At 40.9% G+C, this 22,723-nt stretch overlaps 1 protein-coding gene across 1 annotated transcript in view; it reads left to right on the forward strand.

The window, feature by feature from the left end:
- Positions 1-22,723, forward strand: part of grik2 (glutamate receptor, ionotropic, kainate 2) — a 537,576-nt gene that overhangs the window by 267,854 nt on the left and 246,999 nt on the right. Inside the window, exon 9 of the mRNA XM_055163917.1 lies at positions 19,656-19,769. Within this exon, the coding sequence (XP_055019892.1) occupies positions 19,656-19,769 (114 nt within the window). The remainder of the gene's footprint in view (positions 1-19,655; positions 19,770-22,723) is intronic.

Consider the following 22,723-nt stretch of genomic DNA (forward strand, 5'->3'; position numbering starts at 1 on the left):
TACTCGGAACAAGAACACTGTATCCCGCTTTATAAGTACGCTTCACTTTGAAACATGTGACCAGCCTCCAGAGCCACGTGAGGGTTTCACTCTCGGCCAATCTCCTGTCTAATCATCCTCAGAGTGTGTGGGTTATGGAACACTGGATATCAGAGCTAATATTCTCACCTAAACTGATCCAAATGCAACAACTATTGATTCCAGAAATAATAACACAATATTATTAAAGGAATCTAAGAGGGCCTTGTATTGGTTCCAAAAGCTTAATGGTGCTCGAGGCCAAAAATATTCTTCTGACTTTCCTTCCACTTCAATCATGCTCCATAGGGCTGTGCAAAAATATCTGAATATCAATATATAGTATCGTTTAATGTGATGATACAGTATCGATATCGTGGGCTGCTGTATCGATATATCACCAAGAGTATTTTTACGTGTGTTTTACTAAATTATTTTGTTACAAAGCTACAGTTTTGTTGCATGTGGAGTCAAAGGAAACTCGTTTATGCGACACATTTGACATTTTCACTGTTTTGATGATTAAAATGTTTGTGTTTCATATGAACTTTGGACAAGAGGTGGATTAACAAAGACTTTTAGTATCACAACCATGATTTAGCCTTTATTTTTTATTGAACCATATCAAATCGATTTGAAATATATCGTATCGAATCGAAAGTGCACTGTATCGAGATATGTATCGTATCATGGCCTGTGTATCGAAGTATGTATCGTATCAGCAACTTCTTAATGACACCCAGTCCTAATGCTCCATGTAGTGATGGGCAAATGAGACGGAGTTCCGGAGCACGTCTCTTTCTTTCTGAAACAAATAGTTCCGAAGCACTGCCTCGGAGCTCGTCTCGCAGCAGCCGCTCACGTGACCAAAGTGTGGAAGTGTCGGTCCCTCCCCCTACTGCTTCGCTCTGCGTGTCGATCGCTTCAGTGTATCGAAGTGTTTCATTGGCTCGGCGAACGTCCCGCTCTGCGATTGGCGAGTGCTTCAGAGTGTTCAGCGCACTTCTGTGGTTTGAGAAGCGCTAAACTGCTACAGTATAGGCGAGTTTCAGCTGACGTCATTGTTATTAAAAGCCCGCGTTGCTGCTGGGGAATATTTTGGTCGGAGGCAAGAAACACGGATAGCGTCAAACACAGTGCGTAACCTCGCGTATTTATCCCCGATAATGGTAAATTCCTGCTGCATTATCAGATGCACAAATAGAAGCACGGAAGAAGGAAAATGTCTTTTTCGTATTCTGAGTGAAAAGAACCGATAACAGTGAATTAAACGGCTTTCAAACATCCGCAGAGCAAACGTAGAAGATCCTAACAAACCGTGGACTCCAACAAGTTCAACAACACATCGAGACTCTTGGAGGTTTTCATCTTTTCTGCTGTGAATGGCCCAGGAGTTTCCACCAAGTCATTGTGGATGTCCCCCAAGTAAATGTTTGTCCAGGTAGTTGGCGATTCCGACCAGAAATTTGGTTTGGTCCACCTTTTGTCGGGGTTGAAAAGGGTGATTTGGCTCCGTCGATGCTTATGACCAATTTCTGGTCAAATGGTCTTGGGTCCTCTGCCGTTAGAGTGGATAAATAACCGGGATCAATACCCTTTACGTGTTTTCTCGCTCCGTCCGTCATGTTGAATTACTGTTTCTTGCTGCCGACCAAAATAATTCCCAGCATGCAACGCGCGCTTTTGTCAACAATGAAACTCGCCTATAAAAGATGCACCAATATTTCTTTTATATATGTTGGGTAGTGAGGAGTATTGTGTGACGTTAGCGGTGATTTTGGCGACTTTTGGCATTTGTTTCATTTTCGATGGCATCTACAAGTGGAAAAATGGTTTGGGGTCACTTTGATCTAATTCCACCTAACAAGGTCACCTACTTTCTTATTTACAGCTGCTATTTATGTTGCTCTTTACATATTATTTTAAATCACTACTATTATTGTTGTTGTTAGGTTCGGCGTCGCTCTGCACACAAGTATTGTCTTCTAGAGGTCAGTGTTTCTCCGAGGCCTCAGACACGTCGAACCATTTGAGACAATATTGCGACTGAGGTGTCAATGCTTCACGAGGCTCCATTCGCCCGTCACTAGCTCCATGTGATCAGTTCTGACCAATCAGAGCAGTGGAGGCTTGAGCAGAGCAGGGCTACACTAAAACTTTTAGCACTTTGAGGATTTTTAAACATTTTTTGAAAAACAACGCCAACAGAATCTGACCTCTGTGAACGCTGTGGATGCCCTGTCACATGTGCAGTGGAGGCAGTTATTCTGAAAGAGCCATGGCATGAACCTGAAGTATTTCTGCAAGACAAAGCATTACACAGATTGTGTTAGTGCTAAAATGACAAAAAGTGCCGCCTTATGTTTTTATAGGACGCTCAGAGAAAGAGGAGGATAGAGCAGAGCGAGAGACAGAGAGAGAAAAGGAGAAGGAGAGTATGGAGAGGAGTGGAGGAGCAGACGTGTTGCAGAGGTCCAGATTGAGATTCAGACGTGCCTCCGTGAGCCGCTGTAGTTCAGTGAGCCGCGGGACAGTCCAAATGTCACATTTCAATGATGTAAATGTGATGATGGGCTGAGCTGCATCCTGAGAGCAGAGTGTGCTCAGACTGTGGAGCAGGACAGTCAAGTGCAGGAGAGTGAAGAGTGGTGCTTGAGCAGACAAAGGTAACACAAAATCACACAGAACAACACGACTAAAACTTAATTACTCTGAGGAAAAGACAGAAGATGTAACATGGACCAATCCAAAAATCATTCACTGTGTAACTTTTCTGTTTGGGGGGAGTCCAACTGCATGGAGGTGTTTATTCATTTGCCTAGAATGTTCCACAGTGATGGTATGATTCTATTAATTTATACCTACTAAGGGTGTAACGGTACATGTATTTGTACTGAACCATTTCAGTACAGGACTTCTGGTTTGGTGCAGGGCTGCTCCCGATACCCCAACACCCCAGACCTGTGACCTCTAACGTGTTTTAAGAGTCTGCAGAGCCTCTATAGTCTACGTTTAACCTGTTCTGAGCATTAGAGGTAGTATTATCCATCCATCCATTGCATCCACAGCATCCGCACTCGCATCTACAGTAGAGTGTGGGTCAGGCCGAAGTTCTCCTACCAAGCCCGGCCCTTGTCCGATAGGCATTAAGATATTTGTGTCCGAACCCGACCCAATTAAAATCACACTATTTTCATAGGCCGACTAGTGACACGTAGAATATTGTTTCTGTTCCTCTAACGGACACAGAGACGCAAAATACAAACTCGGGACGCAGCAAAAATAATGAGAAGACTCATAAAGTTGCATATTTAAAGTGCAGAATCATCCACATTGTCCACAGAAATTGTCCTTCGCAAATAATGACCCTAGTCCACAAAACCACGCTGTGAATCCAGTTCGAAGCGTTCTTCAAAAAAGTAAAAAGGCTAAAGTAGTTCATCCACACAGCGCACGGATCGAGGTGAAGCTGCAGATTCGCGATAGTGACTTTACTTCCTGTCGACTTTATCGTCAATCTTTTATGCTTTAAAATCATGTATCTGAAGTTTTGCACCACATTTCACAAATAATAATAACACAGTTTTGACTTGGATCAAAGCTAGAAGTGCAGAGCTCTGATCTTTTAAACACTTTAGTATCTCAAACGAGTGATTTTACTGTAGACAGGAAACAGCTGAAATGTCCGACCAAACATAAGTTCTAAATATTTGTCCAAATCCATCGAACTTTGGTCAGGTTTCCATGCTCTAATCCAGGGGTCCCCAACCCCCGATACTGGACTGCGAAAGTGCAAACCTCCCCTCCCCTACACCACGTGGACCGTCCCCCCCTCGAATGTTGCGCAGACTGTCCCCCCTCTCATACTTCACGTGGACCGTTCCCCTCTCGAACATGGCATGGACCGTCCCCCCTCTTGACCATCACATGGACCGTCTCCCCTCTTGAACGTCTCGTGAACCGTCCCCCCTCTCGAACGTCTCGTGAACCGTCCCCCCTCTCGAACATAGCATAGACCGTCCCTCCTCTTGTACATCGCGCGGACCGTCCCCCCTCTGGTAGTTCGTGTGGACCGTCCCCTGTCCCGTACGTCACGCAGCCTGTGCCACTAAACCAGAACTAAACCAGGTCTAAACCAGGTCTAATCCAGGTCTAGTTCAGGTCTAAACAGGTCTAATGCAGGTCTAATCCAGGTCTAATTCAGGTCTAAACCAGGTCTAATCCAGGTGTAAAAATAGGTCTAAAAACAGGTCTAAAACAGGTCTAAAATCAGGACTAAAACAGGATTTACCAAGGACTTAACCATGCCGCCGGACAGCTCACCGCGCCTCCCCTCCAACTCCCTCCGGTCCTCGAAATATTAACTGATATAAAACCGGTCTGTGGCGCAAAAAAGGTTGGGGACCACTGCTCAAATCTACAGGTCCTCACTGTGGAAAATACAGAGTGGTATCGGATCTGTGATTTGGTCTGAGCTCATACCTGAAAAACGTGCGGTATTTGAGTTTTTGCCGATATCAACAACAACCCTAATGCTAAAGGATAATATAAAGCTTTCGGATTAGACACAGACAGATTTTATTTTAACCCCAAGAGCTGCTTATACACTACATCTGCACCGCGAGCAAGTTCAAATACATGGGGGAAAAACCGCAGACAGGATATTAAATAATGTCATTCTATGTGAGTTGCTAATTGTGACTCTTCTAATTGCGCCCCCTGTGGTATTTTCTATCATGACGCCCCATCTGCTTGAAAATGTCGTCTTCTAATCCTAACTGGCCCTGCGCTGCCGCCGCTGTGCTCTTTAGCGCTCGTAGCTAAACTCAAAGCACACACTCTCTTTGTTTTATGAAGCGGGAGTCGCGCTCGGGGCCCCTCTGTCGCTGCGTTTGATGGAGCTGCAAACCACAAAGACGTCGCCCGCGGCAACCAACATGGCGCCATATGTTAAAGAAGTTTTGATTCAAGATTAATTTAGCCGAGCTTTGGCGGAGCGGGGATGACGTGTCTGTGAGCGTGTCTCGTCCTCGTGGCCCTCTGCGCTTTCAGATGTGCGGGATTATAGAGAAGCAGTGATAAGATGATGTTATAGTGCGCACAAAGACGTTCACACACGGAAGATACAGCAGTGCACAGAAGACAGACTCGAATAACACTTTAGAATAAAACACAGCTATGGATCATTGGTACATGTTTATGAACCATTCACTCATCATTTACTGTATTTGTCAGAGTATAAGTCGCTCTGGAGTATAAGTCACACCATCCAAAAAAAGCGTAATGAAGAAGAAAAGAACATATTTTATTAAATTAGAGACCAGGAACCAACATTTCATCATTTATTCAAGTTCTAGTAAAAACAACAAAAGAGAGAACAACAGACTGTTAACGTCACATGTGAACAGTTCTTCAGATAAACTATAACATAAACAACAGAACAGAACAAGTTTAACAAACTCTCTATCTCACTCCAAATCACTAAATCCATTCAATTCTTCATCCTCGTTGTCACTTCTGAGCAACTCCACGACCTCCGGAGGTAAACAGAGCGCCGCTTCCTCTTCTGTGTCGCTGTCGTCAGACTCAGTTCCAGTTAGAATTATTCGGGTCTTTCTGAATCCCGACAGGATGGTTTCGGTGTCACTGAAGTCCAGGCTTTGTCCATCCATCCAGTGACTTCAGGAAAGTTTCATGGTGCATCCTCTTGGTGTCATAAGTTTCTCTCTCACTCCAAACTTTCTTTCTGCTGCTCAATTACCGTTTTTGGTTGAATATTTTGCTACTTGCAGTTTGTAATCTGCAAAATATGATTTTCTTTTGGGGGGCATTTGTGTTCAGTCTTCTCAGTCGTTTGTTTAATGTTAAATTGTTCAGTTTTACAGAAGGAATGGTGTGATCGACTGACATGATACAGACAGGACAGAGGCTCTTTCTGCAGGAGACATGCGCAGTAGATCCAATACTGGCTAACAAGTCACTATTTAACAACTCACTCATACCCATTTGTTGAAAATGTGTTTTTAGTTGAGTTTTCAGAGAATCCTAAAACATATTTGACAGTGTTTGTGAATGTTCTAACATAGCACTGTGGTCAAAGGGATGTTTCTGACACATCAGACTGTATTGCTATAAGTGCACTTGTCTGACCAGTGCACCTGTCTGACCAGTGCACCTGTCTGACCAGTGCACCTGTCTGACCAGTGCACCTGTCTGACCAGATCACTCTTTGTGATCTTCATTAATGTATTATGTAGTGAGTACACAAGTGCAATGTCATATGTTCCTCATATGATGTCTAGATGCATTATAATAAATAAATACAAATACAGACACATAACAACTGTCCTTAAGGCTCAGCTGCATAAATAAAGTGTAGGAGTAGAAACAAACAGCCCTGTTTGTACAAAGAGTCTGTCAAATACAGTCCAGTGTACAAACATTAATAAACTCTGTGTGTCGGCTTCTCTAATTTGACTCCAGAATGTCTCAGTAAACAGGCAGTTAATGAGAGTGAAAATAAATATACTAATTTGCAATGTAGTTTGCATAAAAAGTGGCATTATTAAACTGTTATCGACTAAATATTGATGTCCACCCCAAGTCTCCAAATTAAAGTCACCACACGCTACTGGTGCACTGCAAAAAAGCTCGGCCAAAATTCTAAAACACTACCAGTCAAAAAGTTATAGAGCTCCACATTTTCCCCAGATTTTTACATTTTACTGTTGAATAGGGATGTAACAATATCCAAGTGTCACGATACGATATCGTCATGGTATGAACCTCACAGTATGATATTTATTGTGACATCATGGGAAAGCTCACGATACAGTCTGGAGTCTCACGATTAGGGATGTAACAATATCCATATCTCTCTGTACGATATTTTCACAATATATATTTTATATTTATGTGTGAAGAATCCCTCAGTCGTCCAGGTAGAATCCATGTCGAGGAGAAAATTCAGTTTGTCGACTGGACAAAAGTTACTTTGGTTGAAGATGTTTCGCAGCTCATCCAAGCTGCTTCTGGTCAGACGCTGGTGGACACTTCTTATATCTGTCTGTAGGGAGGAGCTAACTACACTGAAACTACTCTGAAACTAACTCACCTACTTGTTTACAGTTTCTGTTTGTTAGTTAGGTTAGTACCATCTATCTCCTATTTACAACTCCATCCTCAAACCTAATTCAAAACAAACAAGAGAAGAACAGGTGTATCCAGGTCAGGTCCAGAGGTGTGGAAGCTCCATTATGGCCACGAATTGTTCTGCTTATTACACCCCACACCCTGTACAGGTCAATAGGCCCAACTGACAAACAGAAACTGTAAACAAGTGTGTGTGTTAGTTTCAGAGTAGTTTCAGTGTAGTTAGCTCCTCCCTGCAGACAGATACAAGGAAGTGTCCACCAACGTCTGACCAGAACTGAAGAAGCAGCTTGGATGAGCTGCGAAACGTCTTCAACCAAACTAACTTTTGTCCAGTTGACAAACTGAATTTTCTCCTCGATCTTATGTTTATTGTGATATTTTGTGGACGCAAAACTGTTAATATGCGACTTTTTCCTCTTAAAACACCTTGACAAGACTTAATCCAAAGAACTAAGACTTAAAATCGCTTAGAACTGTTATTTCTTCTTGTCGTCTGCACTGAAATGGAGCAAAGGATCATGGTCTATGTAGTTCCCTCTGTCTTTTTTTTTTATCTATTGCTGCACCATAACTCTTAATTTAAGCAAATAGACTTGTAATTCGATATATTGTGATGGTCCTCGATATTATTGTGAGAAGTCTGACATTGATTGTTACATCCCCACTGTTGACCAAAACTTATTTTAAACTTTTGATTCATGAAAGTGTCGACCTTTTCAGATATAACAGCCGAACACACTCGTGACTCGTGCTTTTTACAACAGAAATCAAATGTTCTTCAGAAAGTTCTTCCCGAGTCTGTTGCAGAAGTTTCCGTAAATGTGTGGCACTTGTAGGTCGCTTCACTCTTCTGTCCAGTTCATCCCAAACCAGCTTCATGTTTTCAAGCTTTACCATCTTGTTCTTTTTTCCTGAGGTTGTTTTGGCAGATCTTGGACTTGTGTTTTGTATCTTTTATCTTTTTTTTTAACCTCTGTATGTTCAGTTCTTACCTTTGTACCATTTCAAGCTCTTCATTGGACTTGAATTGCAGTAAATAACTGGAAAAATGACTGTGTTCTAAAACTTTTGGCTGGTAACTGTATCAGAAAATGACTTAAAAGTAGTGAAATTTTCTGTCCATGCAGCAATATAATTCTACTTGACAAGTTATCTTAAAATAAACTACCTCTGGACTAGAATTAAGCAGCCTCAGGTCTAGTAAGTAGATAATAAATCTGAACAAATGAAGATGAATCACCTAATATACGTTTTAAAATCTTGGCCACATCAGAGAAATGTGGTAACTGCTGAATATTCTACCATAAAGATGTATGTAGAATACCCCAATGTGAATTATTATCTGGTGGAACAAGGAAGGCCAAACGTGTACATACTGTAGGTGAATCATTTGTTCATTTGTTTTTCAAAATAAAACCAAAAATAAGAAAATGAAAAAAAACAACAACTATTTTCTTCATTATTTGTCTCCAAAACCAAAATGAAAAAACAGATAATGATTCATTTCAACCAGGACTTGAACTGATCTCAATCCTGGTCTGGTTCCAGTCTCAGTTCCAGTCTCAGTCCTGACCAGTCCCAGTCCTGGTCTCAGTCCCGGTCTCAGTCCCGGTTCCAGTCTCAGTCCTAAACCAGGACTGAACCAGGACTGAACGAGGAGTGTTGGGACGGGCCCGGAAGTGCACCCGCGTAGACTGTTAGGTGATCGGGACCGGGACTGAGATCAGGACTGGTTTAGACCTAGTTTAGTCCTGGTTTAGATCTGGTTTAGTCCTAGTTCAGTCCTGGTTTAGATCTGGTTTAGTCCTAGTTCAGTCCTGGTTTAGACCTGGTTTAGACCTGGTTTAGTCCTGGTTTAGACCTGGTTTAGACCTGGGTCCTGGATTAGACCTGGTTTAGACCTGGTTTAGACCTCCTGGTTTAGACCTGGTTTAGTCCTGGTTTAGACCTGGTTTAGACCTGGTTTAGACCTGGTTTAGACCTGGTTTTAGTCCCTGGTTTAGACCTGGTTTAGACCTGGTTCCTGGTTTAGTCCTGGTTTAGACCTGGCCTGGTTTAGTCCTGGTTTAGACCTGGTTTAGTCCTGGTTTAGACCTGGTTTAGACCTGGTTTAGTCCTGGTTTAGACCTGGTTTAGTCCTGGTTTAGTCCTGGTTCAGTCCTGGTTTAGACCTGGTTTAGACCTGGTTCAGTCCTGGTTTAGACCTGGTTTAGACCTGGTTTAGTCCTGGTTTAGACCTGGTTTAGACCTGGTTTAGTCCTGGTTTAGACCTGGTTTAGACCTGGTTTTAGACCTGGTTTAGACCTGGTTTAGACCTGGTTTCCTGGTTTAGACCTGGTTTAGTCCTGGTTTAGTCCTGGTTTAGACCTGGTTTAGACCTGGTTTAGTCCTGGTTTAGACCTGGTTTAGTCCTGGTTTAGAAACTAATCATTATTGTTTTTTCCTTTTGGGTTTGGATACAAATAATGAAATAGTTTTTTTTTTTGTTCTTTTTGGTTTTATTTTGAAAAACAAATGAACAGATGACATGTGGATTTAGGTGTTTCTTTGTGTGAAAAGTTTCAGAATCGCTGTCACCAGACTTTTCAGACACACTTACATTCCAAGTTTGAAGTGCTAAAACTTGGAGAGCTTCTCAGAGGAACACAGGGAGACCAAAAGAACAGAAAGCAGTTTTGATCTGCGCTGAATGACTTTGGTGTTTTATATTTTGCATCTCATTCACACGGCGGCGCGTCTCTAGTGGCACTTCTCACTTTAGGATTCATGAGATTATCAGCGGGGGCCCCGGTCGCCGCAAATAATCAGCCCAAACAGTGGAGTACGCGGCCCTGACCCCAGCCTCTGCTCCCTGCATTATTCAGCCCCGCTCACAAACCTCTCCACTCCGCACGCTCTCCAGCAGCACCCAGTCAAGGGCTCATCTGCAAGTACAAACTGCCCCTGGTGTGTGGGGCGGAGGGGGCAGGGGGTCTTTTAGTGACACACGGGCAGGTTTGGAAACACAAGAGTACACGTGGTTTTAGTCGGATGGATAAACTGATGATTAGTTGGGAGTACAGTATTTTTCGAACTAAAGGACGCACTTAGGTTACGTTCAGACTGCAGGGCTTAACTCTCAATTCAGATTTTTTTTTTGTGAAATCCAATGTTTTCGCGAGGTCGTTCACATTTCCAGTTAAATGCGACTTGTATGTGACTCCAGTGCACATGCGGGACACTTTTGGGCCATTTAACGTTCACACGACGACGTCAACCGCAGCGAGCGTCTCTGTGTTTACGGAAGTTGTCCGAACATGGACGCAGCATCGAGCACCTGGAGATTTTAAAGTTCCTCTCGTACCGGAGCCAGAACATGAACAACTTACTTGTTTTAAGGAGGAGATTGAGAAGGAGAAGGACGAGGTTTTTGGTCGTGGTGTTTTGTGGGACAGAACGTTGAAACACACACAGAGTTCATTAACAATTTTCGCCGACTTCAGTGCAGAATAGTGACGTTTGTGGCTTGTTGATAACGTGTAGGTGGATGAATGCACTTTGGACGTTCAGACTGAAGTCGCATGTCAAAAGATCAGATATGTATCAGGTTTCAGGAGCACATATCCAAGTGTCCTGGGTCACATTCGAAAAAGTCTGATCTGTGTGGTTCAGACTGTCATTAAAAGATCAGATACAGGAACATAGGGGCCAAAAAATCGGATTTGGGTCACTTCAGGCTGCAGTCTGAATGAAGCCTTAAAATCGACTGTGTGCCTTATGTATTCATTCTGGTTGTGGTTACCGTCCTCGAACTGATTTTATGTGGTACACGGCGCTCAAAAATCTGTCAAAATGTTTTGCTTTAGTGAGCTAGGACACCGCACCTCTTGACGGACTGTCGGGGCATTTCGGCGACCATAGTCAGTGTTAATCCAGTTTGAAGTGTTCTTTAAAAGTAAAAAGGCAAGAGTAGTTCCTCATGTGTGTCTGTTTACATTTACACAGCGCATGGATCAAGGTGAAGCTGCAGATTCGCGATAGTGACTCTACTTCTTGTAGACTTTATCTCCAATCATTTATGCTTTAAAAATCATGTATCTGAAGTTTTGCGCCACATTTCACAAATAATAACACAGTTTTAACTTGTATCTAAACTAGGCAAGGCAAGGCAAGTTTATTTGTATAGCACAATTGGTACACAAAGTAATTCAAAGTGCTTTACAGAATAAGAAAATAAGAAATACATAAAATCACAATAAAAACAAATCAAAACATAAATAATCATAAAGATTAAAATAAAAAAAGAGACATATATTAGAGAGAAGAGTGCAGAATGAAAACCTTTCAGTCGTACGCACAGTTAAACAAAACTGTTCTGAGCCTGGATTTAAAGTCAAAGAACAGGCCTGTCTCACATGTTCAGGAAGACTGTTCCAGTTTGCAACTAAAAGTGCAGAGTTCTGATCTTTTGAACTCTTAAGAGTCTCAAAGCGAGTGGTTTTACTGTAGACAGGAAACAGCTGACACGCTCATGTGTCAGAGTCCAACCCGAGCCTGAACATAAGATATTTGTCCAAACCCGTCAGGTTCCGATGAGTCCTGTCAGACTTCAGTTGGGTTTCTATGCACTATTGTATAACAAGGCAACAAAGTAATACAGAGAAAATAAATTTAATTATTATATACTATATATATTAAAAGGTAATCAGTTAAACATAACGTAATGTTGATAAAATTAACATTAGCTTTTATTGTTCCTGTTGGAAAATTTGTCCTCTGCATTTGTCCCATCCTGCAGTGTCACCTACAGAGCAGCAGGGGGCCTGTCTCCAGATCTTAAGCTGGTCTTGGTCAGGACTATCCAGACTGGAGCCACCTACTGCCTCCGCTCAATTTCATTTCTCTCCAGCGACTAGGTCAGGAATCAGAATACACTAGACGATTTGTAAGAACCTCGGAAGCTGTAGACCGAGCACCGGCCAATCAGTGAAGATCTGTGAAGCCATGTTCCTTTTGTGGAACAGCACAACAGTAAACAAAGCGCTTGAGATGCATGTAGACGAAGACAGACATTCTGTGTTGGCGACGATTCCCGAGATCGAGGATTTAAAGCTGGAACAAAGAGAATGTTTGGTGAATTTTATCAAGGGGAAAGACGTTATTGCCCTTCTTCCTGCGGGATTTGATGCATTACATACATCATGACCAAACAGCAGCGATTTGTTAAATAAAAAAGTACCCGCCCACCGTCGAGCGAACGAAACTTAATGCAGCGAGGTCGATGAATCAGGCAGGGTCAGGACTACCTTTGGAGAACTTTATCTTTTGTGGATGTTTTGGGTCGATGGGGTGAAACTAAATAATCCAGACACAACTCACCAGACCGAGGGAGACACAGAAAGACCCTGGAGTCAACATTTATATTTGCTGATACTGGTCAGGGGGATGAACATATCACACAAACAGAGGTAGAGAAAAGCTTTACTCTTAAAGTTTGTATAGAGGATTTTCCAAGGAACGAGAAATCCAGCGACTGTTTGTCCATTTTCAAATGTTGCGCATGCGTGAAACCACCCCCCCTCCCCTACAGCTCCTACGTAGAAACGCCTCCTCCCGCCTCCTCTTTACGCCAGAAACCGGTGCGCTGCACATGACTTGTAAACAACTAACTACAGTGTTGGTTAGGCAAGACGGAGAAGTGAGGAGCGGGGGGAGCGGGTGTGCGGACATTTCGTTCGCGGACGAGAAGTGAGGAGCAGGGAGAAGAGCGGAGCAGGGAGAGAGGAGAGGAGAGAGGAGAGGAGAGAGGAGAGGGGAGCGGTGCGTGGAGATTCCGTGAGGAGCAGGGAGAAGAGCGGAACGGGCAGAGAGGGGTGCAGAGATTCAGTGCGAATGAACTAGCTACTACTACAACACGCAGCAGCAAGCGGATTCTTTCTTTGCCTTGAAAATTACGTTTTCAGACATAGGATATCGCATTCGTGTCCTGAAAAACGTTTGTCTCGCTCTTGGAAATAAAGTACGTTTTCATAATAAGCAGAAGTTTCCTGTCCAGGAGTAATTTGTGGACCAGTGGTTCAGTCTTTAGACCCTGCGTCTGCTTCAGTCGCGCCATCGCTGGAATGAATCTTCAAGAATCACCTTAGTTTGGTTTCGCTGCTTTTCCCCTTGTCTTCTTCTTTCAGCGACCTCAAAAACGGACTTTCTTTTGCGGCGAACTGCTCCTGGATTCTTGTCGCCATTGCAACAAACTTTGTGCGAACTGCGAGGAAGATATAGGTCAAAAAAGCCACTAAGAACTGTTGCGTTGGTGGAGTAAACAGCGTCTGTGCGTCTTGCGTCTGTGGACTGTGTGACAGTCGTACGTAAACCACGTACCGGCGGCGCAGGCAAGTCAGTTACGCTAGAAACGTAGGGAGTTTGATTGACAGCCTGTCAGCTCACAGATAACGAGGCAGTGTCGTTATCTATTGGCAAATGTTTAGCCCCACCACGTCCAGAGTTGATGAATTTTTATTCTCTTTTTTTTGGTCATCATAATTACAAGGCTACTGCATCTCTATAATCTATCATTGACAATTTGAAACAAAAAAAAACAAAAAAAATCCTCCATACAACCTTTAAAGTTAACTCAAAAAACTGTCCACCTCCCAAATATACAAGTTTAAGCCTTGACCAGCGGAACATTTTCAAATAAAAAGATAAATTACATGTTCATAGGTGAAGAAAAGGCTCACACACTGACAATTACAAACTGTGTAGTTAATTGTCGGTGTCCAGGTGGGGGCGCTGCGGTGTGGTGGGGGGTGAGGGGGTCAGGGGCTCCTCGCGGTGATGCCCGGGGCAGCGAGGTTCGGAGGGAGATCAGGTTTGTAGAGCTCAGAAAGGACATGACCAGCCCGAGGGCCAGATCTGACTCAAGGAAGAGAGAATCTCACTGGAGACGATTTTACAGCATCAGAATCTGATCAGAAACAAGTGGACGACCGCGAGGCATTTACACTTTTACTGATACATGCACAAGTTTAGAGGAACTCACTGCATTTCTCAGGTTTAAATTATTGTATTGTGTAATCAAGTATTGTCCTGTATTTGAGACTCGAGTGCTCAGAAAATCCCACATCTCCGCCCACTGCTCTGTATTTACTTGCGCTTAATAAAAAAATATATATATTGTTAAATAAAGTTAGAACTCCAGGTTAAATATGTAGGATTCAAGCAATTAAATTAATGTTCTTGTTTGCATAAAATATAATGATTTAATCTAAATAGTTGCAGACTTTGTGAACTGAAAATATAAACGTGAATTTCGATTTGACTGCAGTTTTTTTTTTTTTTATTATTATTACTTTTTTTTTCTGCACATAAAGCAGATGTCACAGAAAAAATAAAATAAATAAATAAAAAATAAAAATAATGTCCCCCTCCCATTACCCTCCCCCATTGTTTCCAGAAAAAAAAAAAATATATAAAAAATAAAAATATATATATTAAATAAATAATAGTCATAATAATGATAAATGAATACATATAAAGTAATAGAATAAATAAATGTAAACAGGGTTCCCACAGTCATGGAAATCCTGGAAAAGTCATGGAAATTAAACATGTCATTCTCCAGGCCTGGAAAAGTCATGGAATTTTGTAGATTCAATGAAAGTTTAGGAAAAGTCATGGAATTTTTGAATCTCTTTCATGCAACTCCAGCGTTCTGTTAAGTTCTCATGAGACTATTATGATTATTTCTGAACGTCTCCGCCTTTTGTTTAAAAGAGACGAAAATAAATGCACTGACAGGATTTTGAATGTTAAAAACTATAATCCCAAACCATAAAGTGACTGGAAAGAGTAACATTTCATATTTAGCTCTAAAAGTGTGATCAATTCTACACATGTAGGTGCCGTAAAGTCATGGAAAATTCACTTTAGGCCATGAAAAAGTCATGGAAAACTTTGGAAATTTTGTCAGTGAAAAAGAGTGGGAACCCCTAGAGGGAAAAGTGGGAAGTAAAAATAAATAAAAAGTGAGTAAACTGCAGTTACTTTAATTTATATTTGGTGTGATCTTAAGTATCTAATCAAACAGTATTTACCGTATTTTCTACACTATAGGGCGCACTTAAAAGCCTTTAATTTCATCAAAAAAACAACTGCGCGCCTTATAATCCAGAGCGCCTTACATATGAATATATTGGGGAGTCTTAGTACGACTTTAGTAAACTACAAAGCCGCACCACTTGCAGCTTATGTAAACACACACGGAGCAGATAGTGACTGCGCAGTGAAAAATACTTGTAGCCACATTTATTATTCCACGTGGACGAGGAATAAAATGAAGGAATGAACTGAAAAAGTGAGTGTAATGTCTTATTTTTAGTTATAACTGAACAATTGAGTTATTGTGAATGCGCAACAATTTAACGCTCTCAGACTGTATTTTTTTTACACGTTACAATTGAACAAAGTTGAGAGTTATTGTGAACGCGTTAAATAAACGTTGACTCACTTATCTAACTTTTGTGTTTCGTTTAATGCGCCTTATAGTCCGGTTTATATGTGAAAAAAGTTCCAAAATAGACCATTCAATGACGGTGTATGCGCCTTATAATCCAGAGCGCCTTATACTGCAGAAAATACGGTAATTAAACCTACATGTACATCTACAGAGACAAGCAGAGAACACTATGAGGCAGAGTTACAGGTCAGATCTGTGGAGAGGCGACACCATTTACAGAAAGAATGCATGTTTTTCAAGATATCTTATGCTGTAAAAACACAAAAAAAAACTGCAAAAAACAAAAACGTCACTACGGAAAACTGCATAAACGACATTAAAATTAAAACATTAAATCTGAAAACGTTAATTCCAATAATGTTAATCAAACTGTCCGATTCAGCGGGACATAAAACCGTCTGATGAGCCATTTGGAAACACATCTCGGTTAATCTCCGTTAATCTCGGACATCTTGAATAATGATCAAAGCGGACGTGACCCCGGCGCTCCTCTCGCCTCGCAATCACCCCCCCCCCGGAGGTCAGGGGTCGCGTCCGTCTGCAGCGCTGTCGCCCCGTGGGATTGTGGGTAAAGCGCTCCTTTGACAGCGGCGCGGTTCACCCAGCTGTCAGCCGCCTCCTCGGGCCGGGACAGCGGCCGCTCCTGCATATTTATAAGAGCTGTTTACGAGAAGGCTGCAGCTTTACTCACAAACGCGCCGCGCAGAAGAAGCATTATATAATTACACTGAGAGTAACGTGCAATTAAAGTGATAGTGCGGAACTTTCTGGAGGTGGGAAGCGAACGGCGTGACTGGAAATAGAAAAGTTAAAGGGGCAAGTGTCGAGCTATTTTCTGATCTTTGTTATCGTTTCCTCATCACAAACAGATAAACCCTGCGTATTTAGGCGTCTCTAGTTTTTCTTAGTTCTTCTCTTAAACAGAAAACGCTCTGTTCCACTTTGTGATGTCATGTGGTAATACAGGAAGTGCTCCACTGTGTTTTTAAACTCCATAATCCTTCACTAGAATCGTTATAATTACCTCCACCAAGTAGGTTATGTTTTTGCCGGCGTTTGTCTGTTTGTCTGTTTGTTTGTTTGTTTGTTTGTTTGTTTGTCTGTTTGTTTGTTTGTTTGTTTGTCTGTTAGCAACATAACTCAAAAAGTTAAGGACCGATTTTGATGAAATTTTCAGGATTTGTTGGAAATGTGAAAAGGAAGAACTGATTTCATTTTGGGGGTGATCCGGAAGAAATCCTGGATTCTGGATCACTTTGAAATTTTAGTTAACATTGTGGTAAATGGGACCAAAAATTTAGTTTCTCAATATCTCGGTTAATTATTGACCAAACCCCATGAAATTTGACTCAGGGATGGACAATGGGATCCTCTTTCATTTTCCAAATTGAAAGATACGAGACAAATATTTATGGAAAACACAATTAATATGAGGGGGACTGTAGTCCTTGGTGGAGGTCTGCACTCTCTGAGCGCTTTTCTAGTTTGATAATTTCAGCCCTGGAATTGCCAATCTCCACTGAATAAAAAGCCAAAACGAGGGTCATTCCACCTCAGTTCACCCCAAAAAATTGCAATTTGAACCATCACATTATCCAATACATGCACCCTGAATATCGGACTTCCGGTCATCGTGTAATCCACACTGGGAAGGATCCTCCGAAAAAGTGAGCATCAAACCTCCATGTTTGTTTTCAGTGGGATGCGTCTATTGACAAAGTCGATTTTTTCAAGTCTTTTGAACCATATCGCTTTTGTTTCTGGTTCTGATATTGTCATATTTTAGTTTTGGGATTCGGACATTGTAATTGTGTGATTGTTGGAAAACGGGCTTCGGAAGTTTGCAAACTCCTTAACTGCAAAAGTGAATCAGATGTGTGTGACTCAAACCTCTGTTCAAACTGTTTCTCTTCCCAACGGAATTGAAAAATAGTGAAAGGTGAAGATGACGGGCAGGATTGATCCACAGGAAGAACCAAAAAAGAAACCTTTGACTGCCTAAGAAATCATCTCGAGTTTGCAGAGAACATTTTGTATGTGGAGCGACAACAACGTTTTTGTTGTTCATTTTAGTCCTTATGTTTTCATTCTTTAATTTGGTCTAAACTTGGTCAGTCCTTGAGGTTTATATTTAAATAAAGACCTGGTTTAATCCTTGTTTAGTCCTGGTTTAGTCCTGATGTAGACCTGGTTTAGTCCTTGTTTAGTCCTGTGGTAAACCTGGTTTAGTTCTAGTTTAGTGCCTCATATTTTCCAGCCTCTTTCTCGCTGTGAGTGAAAAGTTTGTGAATGACTTTTTTTTTTTTTAACTAAACTTTGATTCGGTTTCAAGTTTAAGCAGATTGGGCATCGATTTCAGATTCTTGTAAAACATATCTGTGAACGGCTCGATCTCAGTCGCCCGCCGGCGCAGAATATTATAAGTGGCAATTAAAACAAAAGTAAAATAAAGAATTGATCCTTTGAGATGAAACAAGTTAAAGAGACGGAGTTTAGTTGGTTCAGATCGCACACGGACCTGAAGGTCGCTGGTTCTAAACTCGTTACTGCTACTGCATTTTCACAGAGGTGGACAGAGAAACAAAAACATAAACGTTACTTCAAAATTATAATTCTGAAGTTTAAGTACGCAGAAGAAATACTCAAGAAAGAGAAAAAAAATTAAACTGTTACTCAAGAAAGAGAAACTATCTGGAAGTAGCATCTGATTTATGAAAATAAGTTTAGAGCAGTAAAGTTGCACTGTGTAACTTTTCTTTTATTGTGGAGGGTCCGTCAGATGATTTTCTCCATGACGATGTTTTTTCTTTGGAATATTTCACAAGTTACAGGTCAGATCTGTGGAGAGGCGACCCCGCTCACAGTCAGAATGTTGTTTTTCTGGGTGTTTTTGAGCTTTAAACCCACCTGTAATTTAATAAAAAAATTAAAATAAAATCAAAGGTAGAGCTGTTTAAACTCATATAATCGAGTTGAAACGATTTAAAGTTTATTTTGGATATTTTTTATATAAATAAGTATATTTATTTAGTTTTTTTTTAAATATACAGATTGTAGAACAGCTGGATGTATAGTTTACATTAATAGATACATTTATGTTTTTTTTTTTTGTTTTTTGCCGTATTTCATGTTCAAAGTGCATTTTATTCATTTTTTATATATTGCAAAACTGTCCTAAGATTCATATTTGAAGCTTATATTTATTTTCAATTTGAAAGTTTTGCATAAATTATCAATAACAAGTGCAAAGTGTTTTTTTTTTGAAAGAGAGAAATGCTGAATAAATGCATCGTGTAACTAAAAAAAATTAAATAAAATCCTTTGAATAATCGTAAATTCAATATTGATCAAAATAATCGTGATAATGATTTTTTTTCCATAATCGAGCAGCTCAACTGTGGAACATTCTGGCAGAGCAATAATCAAAAAGTTACATAGTGAATCTTTAAGGACAAAACATGAAATAATCCAGAACTTGTGGCATCCCAAAAGACAGATGGATTTTAAAACAAAATCGCACTGCAAAAACAAAATCTAGCCAAGTTAAGACGACTTTAAGTAAGAAAGTTTTATCATGATTTGAGTAAATTTCACTTGAAAAGTAAAATTATCTGAAAGTGGAAGACTTTTTGTACTTAAAATATGACAATACATCTGGCTACACTTAAAAAAAGAAAAAAAATACTTTTGGCATTTTTATTTTGCAAAATAAGAAACAAAATCGAATGTTGGACACTTATCCCATTGTTAGATCATTTGACTTGTCAAGTTTAATCGACTCAAATTAAGTAAAATGTTCTTAATTTAAGTCATTTTAACCAATATCTCTGAAGAAGCGGTGCAAGAAACACAAAATAAACTCAAATGTGATGTGTGGAGGTCTGAGGAGCCATATGCACAGATCTACAGCCACGTTTCCTCCAGAGCGCCCCGGGGCAGCTGAGCGCAGTACTTGTTTTAAATGAATCTTTTTGTGTGTGTGTTTCAGATCGGGACGTGGGATCCCTCCAGTGGACTCAACATGACGGAAAACCAGAAGGGAAAAAACACCAACGTGTCCGACTCCCTGTCCAACCGCTCCCTCGTCGTGTCCACCATCTTGGTAAGGACGCTCTTATTTACATACTAGAACTCAACAGAAAACTTTAATATCTAGTGCACAGAGAGGATCATAAGTCGCTCCGGACTATAAGTCACACCAGCTAAAAAATGTGTGATGTAGAAAATAAAACATATATAAGTCACACTTTTTGGGGGAAATTAATTGTATAAAATCAGAGCAGGAAGCGACATTTCCTGTGTAAAGTCAAGTTCTAGTAAAAACAATAGAAGAGAAAACAACAGACTGTTAACGTCACATATGAACAGTTCTTCAGATAAACTATAACATAAACAACAGAACAGAACAAGTTTAACAAACTCTCCATCTCACTCCAAATCACTAAAACCATTCAATTCTTCATCCTCGGTGTCACTTCTGAGCAACTCCACGACCTCCGGAGGTAAACAGAGCGACGCTTCCTCTTCTGTGTCGCTGTCGTCAGACTCAGCATCAGTTCCAGTTAGAATTATTCTGGTCTTTCTGAATCCCGACAGGATGGTTTCAGTGTCACTGAAGTTCAGGCTTTGTCCATCCATCCAGTGACTTCAGGAAAGTTTCATGTCGCACTCCCGCAGTATCACAATTTTCTCGCTCACTCCAGACTTTCTTTCTGCTCCTCGATTATCGTTTTCAGCTGCTGATTTCACGACTTGCAGCTTGTGATCTGCAAAATATGATTTTCTTTTTGGGGGCATTTGTGTTCAGTCTCAGTCGTCTTTATAAGTTTGTTTAAATAAAAACAAAAGTAATGTTGCGATCGACTGACATGACACAGACAGGACAGAGGCTCTTTCTGCAGGAGACATGCGCAGTAGAGCCAAGTGACAGTGGTACAGGAGGAACAGGAGCAGCAGATACTCACACACAAGACTAGAGCGCCCCCTCTTGGCTGTCAATGTGAAAATTTTAATATTTAAGTTGCAGAAAACACCCAAACCATGAAAAAAAGTGCGACTTATAGCCCGAAAAATACAGTATTTTGTAATGAAAGTAACAATAGTTGACAGTTGCATGTGCTTAATATACTTGGACGTTTTGGTTGAGGAAGCACTGATCCGATACTGGTACTGGATATAATACTGAAATTTTTGTTGTATCGGACATCGGCTTCCAAATATCGGTTCAGTCGATATCTTGGTTGGACATATACAGACTATTTTCTGGTCATAATCGGTCCAGAAAGGCTTAGAAATTTTGAACTTTATTAATACAAAGTTGTTCATAAGTTACGTGAGAGATGAATAACAGCTACACAACGTTTGGATCAGCTTTGTCTTATTTTACTTGTGTTTTAAAGGAAATACATGCTGTTTTCAGTCTCACACTATTGGGTTTTGGCAGCCATAATATCGAAATTGGTATCGGAACTAAAAAAAAAAAAAAAAAAAAAGAAGCTGGATCCCTGGTTTTGGTCATAGATTTTCTGCAGCCTTGTGTTATTATTTTTGATCCATCCTCTGCAAATCTCAGGTCTGGAGAAAATTGATCCATGTTTGCTTGTAACTCGCAGTAACTCAACTCGACGCAACTGTTACAAGACGTTCAGTATCAGCAGACAGTAAATAGACTTTTACTGCACTGACTCTCGCTCTCGCCGCTCCACTCGCTGACGGTTCGCGGCCTTCCTCCGGCGTGTGCGCCTGGTCCACTGCAGTTTGACTCTGAAGTGTTAAAGATGGACATGGAGGGATTATTGTGCAGTGTTTTTTGAGCTTTGTATCATGTTATAACGTCGTTCGCTCACCAAAAACACGCCTGCCATTCATTCACGTGTCAGTAATTTAGTGATCTCTCCCAAACCCTGACCGAATTTTATGGTTAGATGTACGATTCTGTCCAAGGCTCCGCCCACGAGCCAACGACCCCCCCCCCCATCCTCCCACGTGACAATTCTACATAAATATACAAAAAAATATGATGAATCACAGCAGCTTGACAAACCTGATGCAGTCGTTTCATGAGCTGATTGTGTTGTGATAGAGCTCTGAAGGTGGAGCGGCTTAGCATGGAGAGCAAGAGCAAGGGAGACTCAGAGTAAGACTGTGCAACTAATGGAATTTTGATCACGATTTTGCTGTGTATGAAACGATCTGCAAACTCATATAATCAAGTTTTAAGAATTAAAAAAATAAATAAACAATATACATGATTTATTTTGTGATATTTTTTATATAAATAAGTGTATTTATATATATATTATTAAAATACAGAGATTAAGGGTGTGCAAAAATATTGAAATATCGATATATCGTATTGTTTAATGTGATGATACAGTATCGATATCGTGGGCTGCTGTATCGATATATCGCCAAGAGTATTTTGTGGCATATTTTACTAAATTATTTCTTAAATTTTTGTCCTGTTTAGTGCACGATGTAACTTTCTGGTTGGGCGTCTGTCACTTGTTTATTTCTACACAGCAAAAACTGAAGGGTTAAAATTTCAGGGTGAAATATTTCAGAATAGTTTTTAACACAATGATGATGATGCGTCAGTTTTATACAGCGCTTCTCTGGACACTCAGAGACACTTTACAGAGCGTTATTCTGTCACTCCAGACCTGGTGGTGGTAAAATACTACTGTAGCCACAGCTGCCCTGGGGCAGACTGACGAAAGTGAGGCTGCCAATCTGCGCCATTGGCCCCACCGACCACCACCATCACTCACACACACACACACACCCAAACATACACATACACACACACCCAAACATACACATACACACACACACATACACACACACACACCCAAACATACACATACACACACACACACACACACACACACACCCAAACATACACATACACACACACACAAACACACACATACACACACACACAACACACACATACACACACACACACAAACATACACATACACACACACAAACACACACATACACACACACACACACACACAACATACACATACACACACACACACACACACACAC

Source organism: Boleophthalmus pectinirostris, unplaced genomic scaffold, assembly GCF_026225935.1.
Source record: "Boleophthalmus pectinirostris isolate CB_2022bp ecotype Guang Dong unplaced genomic scaffold, ASM2622593v1 HiC_scaffold_6, whole genome shotgun sequence".
Classification (NCBI taxonomy): Eukaryota; Metazoa; Chordata; class Actinopteri; order Gobiiformes; family Gobiidae; genus Boleophthalmus; species Boleophthalmus pectinirostris.